Source organism: Myzus persicae, unplaced genomic scaffold (genome assembly GCF_001856785.1).
Source record: "Myzus persicae strain clone G006 unplaced genomic scaffold, MPER_G0061.0, whole genome shotgun sequence".
Classification (NCBI taxonomy): domain Eukaryota; kingdom Metazoa; phylum Arthropoda; class Insecta; order Hemiptera; family Aphididae; genus Myzus; species Myzus persicae.
This window is the reverse complement of record NW_019101080.1, coordinates 18,851-35,295: the sequence shown is the minus strand read 5'-3', so window position 1 is coordinate 35,295 and position 16,445 is coordinate 18,851. Positions and strand designations below refer to the sequence as shown.

General features: G+C 33.5%; 1 protein-coding gene and 1 pseudogene across 1 annotated transcript in view; one reads left to right on the top strand and one right to left on the bottom strand.

Annotated features, from left to right (window-relative positions):
• The window catches only part of LOC111027643 (octopamine receptor Oamb), a 58,622-nt gene that overhangs the window by 29,514 nt on the left and 12,663 nt on the right, over nt 1-16,445 (bottom strand). Inside the window, exon 2 of the mRNA XM_022306044.1 lies at nt 13,058-13,923. Within this exon, the coding sequence (XP_022161736.1) occupies nt 13,058-13,309 (252 nt within the window). The 5' untranslated portion in view covers nt 13,310-13,923. The remainder of the gene's footprint in view (nt 1-13,057; nt 13,924-16,445) is intronic.
• Nucleotides 2,735-3,999, top strand: LOC111027644 (annotated as a pseudogene).

Sequence of the window (16,445 nt, the reverse complement as noted above, 5' to 3'; positions counted from 1 at the left end):
CACTCAGACATTTTATAATATATGGGTGTGTGTATGTGTGTGTATGCCAGTTTCGTTTTGAAAACTAAATTAAAAGTATATGTATATTATAATATAGCTGAGGCGCCCGGCGACTTGGTGTAAAATGAACAACAAAACCGATGGCATAAAAGATTTTTCGTTTTTAATTCGTTGTATATAAAAATTATTATCCTTGGAAAAGGTCGAGCGGCGCAGCATCGGTGCCAGAGATTCTCTTTTCACCCTCCCAATTAATTAAAAATGCATTAAGAGAAGATCAACGTCACCGCCCCGGCCATAATAATATTATAATATTCCGAACATATTATATTATAATAATAGTAATAATTATATTTTTATTTTATAGTGGAAATGCGTAATTATATTATCTATTTTATACATAATATAATATACTCGCTTCACAACTACAGCAGCAGCAGCAGCAGCAGATCAACGCGCTGCGAGTCCACAAACATGACGTTCCCATTTATTTGGGTAGGTAATTAAATTTGTTTAATGAATCTGAACGAAACTGTGATAGTGTGCGTGTGCGTGTGCGTGTGCGTGTGCGTGTGCGTGTGCGTGTGTGTGTGTGTGTGTGTGTATGTTTGTGAACGGGTAGAAGAGAGTGAGTGAAAGGGAACGAGGGTGAAGTTTTTCAGCGTCCCCGCCGACCCACCTCGCAATCCCCTCCCTCGTGAGTAGTCCTTCCGCGCGTATATAATATAATCGAAAACGTCAAATTGAAATTACGCAGGACTTCAGTGGTTGCGGCAAACACACATGATACCTGGATGGTACTGTAAATGTTTCTATGACGCACATAATGTCTGTTTCTGTTTATTTGAGTAATGAGTATAGACAGGTAGGTGGGTACTTGTAAGTTGTGAAACGCCGTATTGTTCGTTAGCTTTGATTGGTTTTCGATTTGTTCCGCGGTTCGCGCAACGACAACAACAACAACAACAACAACAACAACAATAATAGTAATAATATCAGAGTGTAGAAATCGGTACGATTCATTAATTCTTAACAATGTTCACAAACCGTTAAATCTCTTAAACATGTTTGAAATAAATCAAAATAATTTTTTAGCTTCGAGTCATGAAAAAAAAAATGTCATACAGCGCGGTATCTTATACCAACGAGGCAGTTAAGTAAATCCACTGTACCACAGTACCGACCACCCAACAACAAAGCTATTTTTTATCAGACTAAGATCATTATGAATTGTGTTCGTGAACTTAGCATCGGCTATTGATTGATTTAAGAGATAAATTCTATTAAAATACGTCGTCGGTATTAATTCTGTGGCTTTAAAACAAGTTCCCGGCCTGCTGCACTATCTCCCCCAACCACGTTAAGTAGTCACTAGTCACCATCGTTTGAAATAATACATGCGGGCGTGTCTGAAACCATTGTTTAGCCAAATTCTTCGCGATTTTATAATTCGATTGTTGTTCCTCTTGTTTTAGTTTTCTCATTTCAAAGAGAATACAATTTCTTGGAGTATACGTCCAAATTTATATTTAAATAAACGTGGTAAATATGCGTCTGGGGGATACGCATATAAAAAAATCCGTGTTTTTTTTCTGAATAATTTAAATATTGATTACACCTAGAATAATAAACAAATTAAACTTAAAATGAGGGTGGAAAAACAGAAGAAAACATTTGCATAAAAATCGAAGTCATCAATATTTTTTTATTTTTTCATTTTGTTATAATTGACCCAATTTTATATTTCATACCGGTATTATTATTAGTATCAATATTATTATTGTTAAACCGACCAATGTATACTTCTTTAGAGCGTGTAATTTTTTGTTTACTGAATTTGTATACATTGCATCTAAATAATTTATAATATGTTCCTATAACATTTGTTGAAGCCACGGGGTCTACTACCGCTTTTGTCAACATTTTAAATACTTATGGGTAACTTTACTCTTTTTAAATTATATTTATGTACTTACTTAGAAGTTCTCCAAAAAATATTCTGTTTTGGAATATGAAATAAAAACTGTTTGTTTTCAATTTTGTAATTCTTAAAAAAAAAATTTTTTTCAATACCACCATTTATTGTAAGTACTAACTTTTTGAAATTATTAGTGTAGATACCGATAGACCTTATGTGATGACAGTGTTACATACAAAATAACGTTGATTTGTTTTCCAAATAATAAACTATAGTAATTATTTTACCATAACAAGGGACTTATTTTATACAACACATTTTTATAGTAAGTACCTGATAACCTAATAAAATCGATTTAATGAATTACCATTAAGTTATGGTATATACCTACGACATTATTATTTATTATAATACACGTCCAATGTACATATTAATATGAGATAATGCGACAGGACAGATACGTATTATCTTGATCAAAGAATGTTTGTGTATAATATATAAATCCATTTTGGAAATAATATAAACATTCGGTTTAGATATATTACAGAAATACGGTAATGTACGATCGAAATTCGAAATATTATTCCTTATTTGATTCAACAGATTATATTGGGGTAAACGATGCTTATAAGTTATAATATTATCTAAATGAAAATCACAATATTTTTATTATTTAATATTTTCATATTTTGTTTTCCAGACTTTAAAATTATATTAATTTACCTATTACCTATATTGTTATAATTTAGTATAGTTAATTTAACAAATTACACGCTTCAATGCGTGATTATATTCTGTAGATGTTATCTAGGTGTTGAAACTACTAATTTTAACAAATTATTAATTTGAATATAATAACCTCAAATTAGGTATACAGTACAGTTTAATAGTTGTTTTTTTTTTAGATTAAGGCTTCAACTACTAAGGTACATTACCCTGGTACTGTGTGTGTGGGGACGCTAATTGACTTCAAACGAAATATGTTTTGATTAGTTGTAAATCTTTGTGAATTGTGATTGCTGGTTTTGTATTACCTACTGCAAGCTAGAATACTTTATACAAGTAAACTGTAAAAAAAACAAAAATACAACAATATTGTCGACTTATAATTGCAACAATCATATTAATAATTCTGAGAAATAAACCTTTGAGCTAATAATAATTGATTCATCCATTTAATCCATATTCTTGTCTTCAAAGCCTAAACAATACCAGCTCTTTAAATCGTTCACATAAATTACACGCTTATTTAATATAATTATAATATATTATGTTAACTGTTCGAAACAATTTAGTAGCTTATCGGGTTTAGCGTGCATACTGTATATAATATAATATTTAAATATGTATACCTAGTGTTATGTACCTACGCATATAATTAATATTGAAAACAAAATATGTTTATCGTGCAAGTGCAAGGTGGAACACCAACTTTTGAATTGTAACGAAACAAATTGTATAGGTAACGACCAAACCCCTTTATATGAGGTTCCATTATGGCCATTACGATACACGTGTATTACAAGTTACAGTATAAATATAAATCTATAAAGTACAATATAAACGTAGACCATATATTTTATAACATAATAAACTAAGATCTTTATTAACACTGCGATTATCGAAAATGGTCACTCAAATGGAAAAAAAAGAAACCGAGATCAGCGAAATTAAGATCACAATAGGACGTTGGAAAAACATTGCAAATCTTAACAGAAAAGAAGATGTATTAATAACAAGTTTAAGAATAGGACATACTTGCTACACACACGGTCATCTGATGAGCAATGAAAGCAAATCAAATGTGTAACATGTGGAGTTCAACTGACAATCAAACATATATTCGTCGAATACAGACCAACAGAAGCTGCCAGAACTAAACACGAAATTTCAGAGTTTCTGTATCAATCCCTAGGCCCGAACGTGTCAACAATCAAACAGGTGATAAGCTTCACAAAAGAAATAGATGTAGAAAATTTAAAACAAACAGTTAGAACATATGTAAAAAACAAATTATCATTGTAAAAATTAATATTATAAACATAAAAAAAATATATATATCAATTGTCAGCAAATGGCAATCGCCACCAAAGCTTCATTAAATTATTTATTTATATATAAAAAAAGAAAAAATAACATAATAACAAAATTAATAAAAATTCTATAAAATATGTTAAGTAATATTTACTATTAAAATGATTTGTCTTCGGATTTTCGTGTTTTTATTGTAATCACATACCAACATATCTATTATTATTTGCACAACGTCAACGTTAAAATTCTGTATATAAACAGAATATACACATTTGATTATACGATTATACGAATAATTTATTGCGAAATCACCACACGAAAATATAGCGATGATTCGCTCAACTCGGTGGCCGAAAACATCATAATATTAAAACAGTACTAATAAAAATCTTATTGTATCGTTCGATATTCATGGCATGACCACAAATAACGATTCGGATGTCGGGGAAAATTATTTTATTCCTATTTAGATTAGGTTTGGAAGGAGTGTAAACGTATGATATAGAACCTCAGAATAAGTATGTGGGGATCAAGCTGCACGTGCATAATAATATGGAGCAGCGTGGACAATTTTTCTTTGGGAAAATGAAAAATTTTCGGCGCTTGTCTCGGGAAACGGATACCGTTAAAACCACAGGCAGGGCGTTACGATCCCTATGAACGAAGAACTGTAATTTGTGTTAACGAAATAAGATTTATAATAATATAGACATACACACACACACACACACACACACACACACACACACACACATACATACATACATACATACATACATACATACATACAAAGAGAAAATCAGAAGTTATACGTAATGATAGCCTATCCCCCGTCGGGAAAGACTCATATGCTGTCATCTATGTATTTTAAATTTCAAGGGATAATTTTGTTCATCCAACAATATATATTATGTCATTATTTAATTATTTATTTAAATATACTTTCATTACAGCAACCAATGATGTCACCATATGTCCATGTCTACCCATGATAAGTCGTTTTGTAACAAAAAAAAAAAGAACGTTTTACGGATTTCAGGTAGATACCTTCCGCCAGAAGACGTCATAATGCCATACCAATAATAATAATAATAATTAAAATAATAACAATAACAATAATACGGAATATTATATTATTGTAAAGTATAGGAGACCCACTCCGAACTTTCAGATTGAGAAAACCCAACGATAAAAGTTTGATGTTTTCCTCGGGAATAACATTTCACGTGATCCTACTTAGGTACACAGCGCATTTATTAATTTACTGTTGAACGGTTCGACTTGTCACTTCAGTCATCTACATGATTTAATATACCCCGAGGCGTAAAATATTGTTAATTATTTATGTAATTAGGCCGTAATCCGGAATGTGTAATATGACGTAGGTATAGTGCTTAAAATATAGCTGTATAAAAAAAATAGTGGGAATACACTTACGAAATGATAATAATGATATTATGTGAGATCGGCAATAAAATCAAACTGACCTAAAAGTATTTTTATTGTTCAGCATCTAAAAAAATACCAAAACGATGATTTTTTTAAAAGAAAAACATGCTTGGAGGTGAATCGCCCGGTATAGTTTATGCCAGCCATTTATTAAATATTATTATGTGTAGTAATAATAAAGTTAATTTAAGAAACAGTAGAATTTAATTACAAATTCAATTACTAACGAATATAATAAAATTATAAAAACAAAAATTACCGATAATACATACCTATATCTAATAATAAAATTACAAAAAGACGCAATAAAGTTAAAATTAAATAGATCAATTTGGGTATCATTATAGCTAATCTCGGGGATCTAATTAAAGGAGCGTTTTAATTATAGCACGGTAAGTTCTAAATTTCTGTGTAATCGTATACAAAAAGTATAAGTAGACCTAGTTGGCGGTCGGTGGACAGCAGTTTTCATGAAATTCATGAAATTAAGCAATTCTGAACAGTCTACAATATTGTAGCCATCGAGCAATCTAAACGACAATATTTTAAATCAGGTATACCTCTCTCCGAACAACAAAGCGGCTCAGAACGACGGCTTATATACAGACATTATCCATAGTGTGCAACACGACGGTGGCCGAAGTGGCTCAAAATAAACGGAGGGATGGAAAATTACGCGAGCCATGAAAAGTGGAGCGATGCCATCCCGCCGTTCCGTCCCACCCACGTCGACCACTCTGCGCACGATGATTATTATTTTATTCGATACGAAAGCGTTTAAAAGGGGGGCCCCGCTCAGTCGAAAACGCTCCCAAAAATAACGATAAAACGCCAATAACATTATCACGTGAAATTCGCGCGGATAATTTGGTTAGAACAGTCGTCGGGTATAGTAAGACATGCGAAATAATGTCGCGTTAAACCGTTCTCGTTTACCTCGAGCCGCCGCCGCGTCACACGCGGTGTACGGCAATAATATTATAATATTATAATAGGTATATGAGTTTGCCAGAACGGCTGAAACGAACGATATTCCTTTTGAACGAACGTGTTATTGTTTGATTACTGAGCGGATTATATCAAAGTCTCGGAATTGCGCCCGTAAGACGCGTGTAATATATTATTATATTTCAATACGAGACGGTTATAATGATGACATGCGTACAAACCACGTCCGCGGTGCAGGCGGTTTCGCGAACGGTTTGTGCGTGTGTGGATTAACAATCGATTCGCGACAGCTTATTGATTACTGCGCGACGGAAATGCATGGTAATAATGATAATATTGTTTTATTGCAAAACCGATACGTCTGCACGTTATCATATTTAAAAAATTTAATACGTCCGATCCTAATTCGATACGTCCCCCGGCACTATATTATAATAATATGTCTCGCGTCGGAGCGTGTAATTAATATATTGCGAAATCGGCTACACATTAATTTTCGTCCGTTATTTCCAGCGACGAAATGCACGCCCGTGTGGTACAAAGTAGTGAGTACCCACCCGCCAAACGAATACCTGTATCCTAACCTTTATTCGATTTTCAAAATCGAAACCGTAAATTCAATTATACGTAGTTCTGGTGTGTGCAGGTTTCGCAGCCTTCTAAATCATCATTGCACGTAGAAAGTAATTTTTAATACGGCGTGATGAGGTACGTTATTTTAAATCGTGCAGCGTGGGAACGATATATTCATCAATAATAATAATTTGATATTTAGAATACCAAACTGAATTTTAAAAACTAAACAAAAATAATACGATTTACAGCCTGACGACGTTTTAGACACAGCTTAAATGGACTGAAATGAAAATATTGTACACTTCGTCTCCAGGTATGGTTTATAATATTTGACAAACACGGCACCTATCTCATGGAGATTATTTTTTGGACAATTCTAGCTGTAGTTCCTCCCCCCCCACCGAAGAAGACGACTCTTAAAAAAACCGAGTTAACTGTTAATCCCGAGATACGGCCAAAGATTAGAGGTAATTTAAATTTAACCCTCAAGTCTTGACGTTTTCGCCGATTGTTGACTAAGTAATATTTATAAACGCAAAATATGCTTATATTTTATGTACATGCATATCTGTATTTGTTTCGCGAAAATTTAACATTTATAATACGGTTTGAAATGTGTTGATAATAATATGATTTATCATTACATTAATTGCATAAAAAATATGTATAGTAATAATGACGTGTGACAGTCACTTGAGCAGTTGAATAACTGTAGACGATCGAAGCGTGACGAATATCTATACCATTCACCCCTGAAGTCGCTCTATTATAATATCCTAAGCTCGTGCAATTTTTTTCTTGATTTTAACCTCGATGAAAAATAATAATAGTTTTGTCGTAAATTAATTTATTCACATTTTTCATTTTATTCCGCTCGCGGGTAATGTGATTTAAAATAATATGTCATATGAAAACTTTTGGAATAGCAGCAATAATAATGATAATAATAATAACTTTTTATTTTATCATAACGCCCGAGGAGTAGAAATGTGGCAAACTATTATATATTATCGTGTCGATTGTCACGATAAGGGTGGTGGCGTAGTGGCGTGCAACGTCATATACTTATTTTATACCATTATATAATGTTTATAATATAATATATTAAACTTTATTGTTGGCACATTGATTCAGCAAATAATTATTATCGATTAGTTAAATTTGGATTATTATAATTTATAATACACGAGTACAATACCTATGCAATGCTATACTGGTGTTTGCAAACGTTCTCTTTCCAACCATTTTACCCGCCCACCCTACACACCCATTATATGTATATATAATATTATCTGTTACCATACCGCACTTGTACTCGCTATATGGGGTACTTACTAAACATAATTTTACATTTGCGTTTACACGTGACCGAAATATAGAATAATTGTGTTACCCCACAATGAAAACGTGCAGAGAATTTTTTTCAGGGAGGATTGTCATTCCACAAAATCGTTCTATACGTATTGCATAGGATTGAAACTACTAACGGCACGCTCCAATACTTCTGGGAATAAATTCTAGATTTGTCAGATTCAACACTACATGGCAACAACGCCCCTCATTATTATTTTTTTTTATGTCTGGTTCGTAAACGCATACAGTTTGTTATTATGATTACGTTGAAATGTTTAATAGTATATTGTAATAATTGTCGCATAAAAATATTATAATATTATAACAAAATACTTCTTGTTACGTCTATTGTAAATGATTTGTTTGTTGTCAAATAAAATATTCTGTTTAAATTTAAACGAATATTGAAGTGATGTAGACTAATCCATATTATGATTCTGCTGCAGTTATAAAAGTTGATGAAATTTTGTACAATTATTGACCACAAAACGATATAAATTATAAACAACATGTTTATTCTGGTTCAAGTTTGTTTTTTATTAAATTTATCGTGTTTAATCATTGCTTCTAAACATAAAAAAAAATGTTTAATTAAGCTTTAACTGAAGATGGTATAACGTATAGCAAAACAACCAACGAGAACGCAAGCTCTACTTTTTCATGTTCTAGAACAGTGGTTCTCAACCGGTGTGCCACAGCACACTACTGTGCCGCGAGATCTACTAGATGTGCCGGGAGAAATGTCATACATATTTAGGCGTGTGGCGATAACTAATGTCTTCGGCGAAGTTGCCAAAGATGTTGTGGTTGTCAAGTGCGTGAGTGTACCGTAAAAACTCGTAATGTATAATAGTGTGCCGTGAACCAAAAAAGGTTGAGTACCACTGTTCTAGAATCTAGACATTGTTATATTTTATTCCTAACGATAAGAAATGTATTATATAGTATCACCAAGTTCGGTCAAACCCAGTCGGAGAAACTTCAAATTAATAATAAAAATGATTTGGACGGTATGACTATTGTACTTATGAGTTACGTAAGACAAATAAAGTTGTATAATAATATAACTGTTTAAGGACTGTACTCAACAATTTCACCCTTAAGATAAATCTATCGCTTATTCGGTTTCAAATATTAGATGGACAAAGCACGTTTACATGAGTCGAAAGAAACCATGCTATTTTACCGAAAAGTCGTAACCCGTTTGTACTAATTATAATACGCATATTATTTTATAAAGGAAAATTATCATTTTTTTTTTTTTCGCATAATCGTGAATCTCTGATGTCAAACAAAATCGAATGCTTGAGAATTGTTAGGTTCACGCCCATGTTGATATTATGTTTTACTCCCGCGCCGCGAATAAGAGATTATCGTAGATGACTTTCCGAACATTATCGATACATATATTAATGTGATACTATCTTAGCTTCGAACTGAATTATGGACACACAATAATCTGTTTTCCTGCCACCCATTACTCTTTGATCTCGAGTCTTTAATATAATACCGTACTATTGATAATCTATAACAAACCTTCAGCGTCGTCGCTGTCTATAAACAGTGTATAACATTTCACTGATAATTAATAATCCATTACACACGATTTTCCACGTCTGTCGTTGCCGGCTAACGACCGTTGTTTTTCGGCCGATTCGCTTAAACGGCAACGCATTTGTCCGCGTTAATTACTTGGAATAGAACTTAAGCCTTTCCGTGGATTGACCTTTACTCCAATCGAGACGACGACCGTATCAAATGTAACATAATAATATTATAATCATTTATGCATTCGTAGGTTCGTCGCCAAAAATATCATTTCGTTGCATGTGTTTTACGCTATGAAACGAAACAGTCGTCTTCTACTAGCACAGGTTCTATGGTAAGAAAACGCACTTGTATCGCAGTCCCCGTTTGAGTATTTTAAATGGATTTTTAATGTTTAAAATACTATTTTACTGTCATATGAATAAATAATTAAATAATTTTATACAATAAACAACTATAATGTTCATTGAAGGCTAAATAGAATTAATATAATGTGTCCTTATAATGTTCGTCTAATTATTAACAAAAATGAAATTATTTAGTGTTTGTAATGTTCTTGTTTTTTGTTCAAACATTATAACTAGAGGCTGTCTTAATAATACTAACAGTGAAAGTTAAGACCGTTGATGCAGCAAGTTTGATATTCTATTGATCTAAAAATTAAAACTATTTTAAACTTAGCGAAAATTGATACTGAATGGTTTTATAAACAATATATAGTAACTGAGAGAATCGAATGTAATTCATACTATATAATTCTCTATTTATAGCAATTATGAGTTTACTTATATCTGGCTACAATGTTAACAATATATTTATGATATATATTTATTTTTTTAATTGTTCTTACTTATTTTTTCTGACCATATTTTACTGTGGAGAAGATGAGTAATCTATTATAGGTACTCTTCGAATAATTTATTATTTATTTAAAAAATTAAAATTCTTTACCAGTAGGCTGGTGTCTTTCTCTTAATCATGTCAATTGGTACCTACTGATATAAAATATAAATAATATGTGCTCTTCCGCGGTTAATATTATTATAGTATAAGTTTTATTCGTTTAATCATTGTGATAAAAAATATAAATAAAGTTTGTCAATATTTTAGGGCGTTGAAAAAAAAATAAGTAATACAAGAAGATTTGTATTTTTTTGGGCTTGTGGGAAAAAAAATCTGTCCTGGGCACCACAAAATTTTTCCGCCCGCTCTTAACGCGCGTTATATGTATATATATATATATATATGCACGGTGGTATATGTGCGCGTAGCATTATATATATATATATATATATAAGCTCGGTACGCACATACCTGTCGTAAAAAAAAAAATGAAAATATATATAGGTTTGGGTGCATTATGTATTATAGGATATCGTACCTACATAAAATATAATGTATTATGCCGATATCGAGCAGATATATGTGTGCAACATATTACAACAAACGTTTAGCGTGTCAAATGTTTTGTCGCTTCGAGATAAATAATTGTATGCTCGCACTTTGCACTGTTACATATATACAGCACGAACAGCCCCTGCATAATGCTTACACTCGCCCACTTAATATTATATTATTAAATATATATATTATATATAGTATCCATTCGCAGTGATACGAATTTTTTTCTCCGTGATTAATGATATAAATTATGTTTCGGGTTAGCTACACTACGACGCACTGCGTGCGCGCTTCGTGTGTGCAGCGCACTTGGTTTTGACGAAATCGATAGCCAACTATAACGACCAGAATGATAATGACGATAACAACGACATAGTGATAACCGTAATTGTTGTGATGGCAATAATAATAACGATAACAATAATAATAGTAATAATAATAATAATAATAATAATAAACGACGCGTTTCGGATTAATATAATATCGTGTCTTCGCGTCCGATTATATGGCTGTGGACACGAGAGCGTATTATAATATTATGTTTAAATGAATCTGAAATCTGCCAGCCGTCAAGGCGCCGCGAAAACGAGTAGATGAATATTATGTACGTAAATTATTGCTCTGATGAATGCATGTCTACGCGGGATGCACGAGTGGCGACATAATAATATTATTATTATATTATGAAAATGTAATTTATGAATTACAACCCGCTTAAAACGAGCTGTGAATCGTCGTAACAGTTTGTTTTTATCAAACCACCGTAACTCTGATTATTTATTGAAATCGGGTTTTACGTAATAGGTATACAATTTGATATTATTATTATTAATCATAAAATGATAATATAATATGTCTTATAATAATATAATCAACAGCCGTCGACCGCGACGTGTACGATTTACACTTCATATTTTACCATTTTGAATTTAGGGTCAGTCATCAAAATATTATTTCTATTAAATTATTGATTAATTTATTTTATAATTTACCGAAAATAATATTTATTTCGACTTTTCCGTTTTTTGACGATGATTTATAACAATCGGGGTTGTGAACGTAATGTAGTCGCATGTTTCTGATTGTTATTTCGGGTAAAAAATAGAAGTTTAATCAATTCTTTTTTGTATCACAACTATTATAAAGCATAATAATATGCTTTTGGTACTTTCGTACATTCCACATTTAGAGCATTATTTCTCTCAGTTTTTTTAGTAAACATTTTTAAATCGGTTTGACAGTGTGAAATGACTAGTGATTGTGATTTTTTTAATGTTGATCCCAAGAATAAATCATCGGATATTTTTTGTATAAAATCTATTTTTTGCATTTTTATTTTTATTATTGATCTATTTGCTTCAACAATAGGGGTTATTAGAGTATAATCTATTTTTATTTTATCACCTAACATGGACGATGAAGTAAATAAATAAAAATATCGATAATATTCTTTAAAGTTTAACATTATATAAACAATAAAACGACGTAAATAAGAAAATTAAGGTTTACAATTTTACTCTATTCCTCATTCGGCTCATTTGCAGGCCTACGAGGACCCTAAGCTTTGACAATGGAGCATTTTTGAAATAAATAATACGTCAACTTTAATATAAACTCAAAACATTATACAACCACGTAAACTTGTTCAACTCACACTGCGCATCAAGAAAATATTTACTCGTATTTTTGTTATTATTTAAAAACACATTATCTATTCAAATAAATAAAAATACATGATCCTATTATTGTAATATATTATTCGTTAAGCTTCTGTATAGGTATTCCTGTGTATTCCAACAATTAAGCGCTTAGTAATAATATTTTCCTCACCTTGAACACCTCCCAGGTGGCGCTGAACGGCAACACGGCCACGCCGACCATTAGGTCGGACACGGCCAGCGAAACGATGAACGTGTTGGTCGGTGACCTGAGTTTGGAACTGTTGAATACGGCGGCCACGACAAGCGTGTTGCCGACGGTCACGATGAGCGCGATGAAGGACAGGCCGGCCAGGGTGCTCAACACCTGCGCGTCTCTCCACACCAGCGAGTCGCGCAGCGTCTGACACTCGGTCCGGTTCATCGGGCCCGGCCACCGGCGGCGGGTGTTTGGCGGTCGTCGGCAAGCGTGGACGAACGGTGCACCGTCCGCGTGCGTTCGGGACGGCCGGCGTGCGCGCGCGGGCAGCGGTGGTGGCCGCGACGCGGTCAGCAGACCAGCGCGATGACGTACCGTTGGTCTTGTCGCAGTCGTGGACGAGCGGCCGTCGCGACGGCCGCCGCCCCCGCCGCCGACGCCTCGGTGTTGTTGTTGTGGTTGTTGTTGTTGTTGTCGCTGTTGTCGTCCGACGCCAGCCGCACACGATGACCACAGAGGAGCCGGTTGAGCGGCCGCACACTACCACGTGTCCGCGGCCACCGACGGAACCGCCGCCGCGGTCGCAGCCGACCACGTTGTCGTTCCCGTCATCGTTGCCGCGTGGTCGCAGTGTCAGCAGCGGTCGTCTTCGTCGTCACCGAGGCGACGACAGTCATCGCCTCCGACTCAACGCCATGTTATCATCAAAGCCGCTCTACGAAGATTACTTGATGGTCGACAGTCGTTGTTGTTATTACGATTGTTAACGTCGTCAACAACAGCAGACGTCCGGCATGGCGACGTCGATGGTGCGTTAGATCGTTTGATTGCGGCCGCACCTGAAACACATAATATTGTAAAAGATCGTTACATAATTGTTCTGCGGACAATAATATCATAAAAATATAATATTGTAATGTATAACAACGGGTGTAATGCCAATGGCCGTCCGACGCGAATCGGTTATAATATGAATCCGTCCGCCAGCCGTGATTGTAGGAGTGATTTTTTGGGGGGGGGGGGGAGGGGCTTGGTGGAAATTAGCCCCACAAAAAGGTATATTTTAATATTGTATAGTGCTGAATCGACCGTTGGTCATCACCTAGTCACTATACGGTAAATGAGGTTTGATGAAACTATAAAATAATATAAAGTTTCACAAACAACTTTATTCATTAATGGTGTGCATTCCGATGGTAGATATTGAAACTTCGAGTAGAATAAGGTACATAATCTACTGGCTGTTTAATATTATTAAAATTAATGAAAACAATTTATTGATTGATATTCTTTGTTTTTTTTTTCATCTTTTAACACTTTTCGTGCACGGGAAGTCATCTGACGTTTTGAACTTTAAACCGTATATTCTTATTGATTAATAAGAAATATGTGTCTGGTAAGTTCTTAAGAAAAGTAATTTTTCAATTTTCTCAGTAATTTTACCGAGCGTGAAAAGTCTGCTGATAAGTTTCACGAGATACGAAAACATTTAAGGAACGCGGTTTTAATCGAACTCCACTCAGATTCGTTTTTAAAATGCAACGATTCATCATTGTTTACGAATTTAATATCAAATCACCAATGTATCACACCCGGCCGATCCGGTTAATTCAGTTTCCGGTTTTGTTGAGTTATCGTAAATTTATATTTTATTATTCTGATTATTTCGCACATTATTTTTTCACAATAATTTATTTTATGAATGTTTTCTTATAAATGTATACGGTGTCCGTGTTTGGCTTTAAAATGTTTAAAATGAGTGCAAAATGAACATATTGAAATAATATCGACATTTAACTATTTTAACCGCTTATTTCTTGTGACTTATGCAACTGAAACCCAGCAGGTCTTAACCCGGTAATTCGGGTCGCGACCCACAGAGGTCGGGAACGGTAGCGGCTCTGAGCAATTTTATCACAACGATTGGATCATCGTTATTTTAACATGATAAATCGCTTACGTCGGTTACGGTCCCTTCAAATTCAAACGTGTAATTAAACATATTATATTCCTCCAAACTCTGTTTTTAAATTGTTTAATTACGTTTACATGTTTTTGTTTTTACCCTCTTAAACGTTATTGCATTATAATAATAAAAATATAAGGTCAACGGCTGCAGCAGAGAACGTGACAAGTATTTGGAATGTTTCTACACTGCGTTATTTTTGCAAACGACGTGGAGCGTAATAATTTGGTTTTTTAAGCGCATGTGCAAGTATAGGACCTACGGGTTACAACTATACCCTACACTTATAGAACGTACTTAAAATTATTATTTGGGAAATATAAACGCTAAAACACATTTAACCTCTACCATGCAGCCGTACCTACACGGCATTTGCAATTCTCGGGCCAAGACGAAAAGTATCGTCGTATTTACAACTTCAACTCAAATAAAACATACTAACTCATTACATTGTATTTTATTTTACATAGCGAAAAAAATCGATTGTTTTGGTATTGTTACATAATATTAAAATATGGTTTCGGAACGGTTTATTATAATATTTAATATACTATACAGAATATTATAATACTATTATATACTCATCGTTGTCGCCACACACGCACACTGACGAAACTTTCTACAGAGGGAATAACATCAATTATAGTGGTAATATATATATATATATAATATTACATATACAGGGTGCACTGTGTATCACAAATCAAGGTGAACCCAAATTTTTCGTCTTCGATAATGAATTTGTTCGATTTGTAATTTTTCTAAATTGTAAGTCAGTATTATACTAAAACACGTAGTTTCTTTTTGATAATAGTTTTATGTATTTATATTGAAATTCGAACTAGTAGTTTCTACTTTTAAAATGTATAAGTAGACATATATTGGATTATAGTAATTAAAAACTGTTTTACAAAAATTTAAGATATATGGACGTATAATATTGGATCTAGTATTTATTGCGCAATGTTTATATTTATTGATTAATATTAATTACTAGAGTGTATGACATATAGTCACGGACCCCATATATTCCAAAACCTACTATCATGAGATAATTATCCTCATTAAAAATGATTAAATAACTCAGAAATCACTCACTCATCGTCCAAATTTCGATTTAGATACACAATTGACATTTTCAAACGAGTGGTCTGCTTATCGCTTCATGGAAATAAAGGATGACTCTTGTTAGGAGGAAAAATAAGTAGGTGCCATCTCACAGGAAACTATTACTTCAGACGGTATGGAAGACCTGAATGAAAATACCTCGATGTTTGAGTGTATTTAAAACTCCATAACGGGAGAGTTTTAATAAATTCTAATCGGTGATGAATCTCCGCCCTGTATAGTATAGTTGTTATTTGCCATTTCGCCGGGGATAATTGCAGGCGAAAC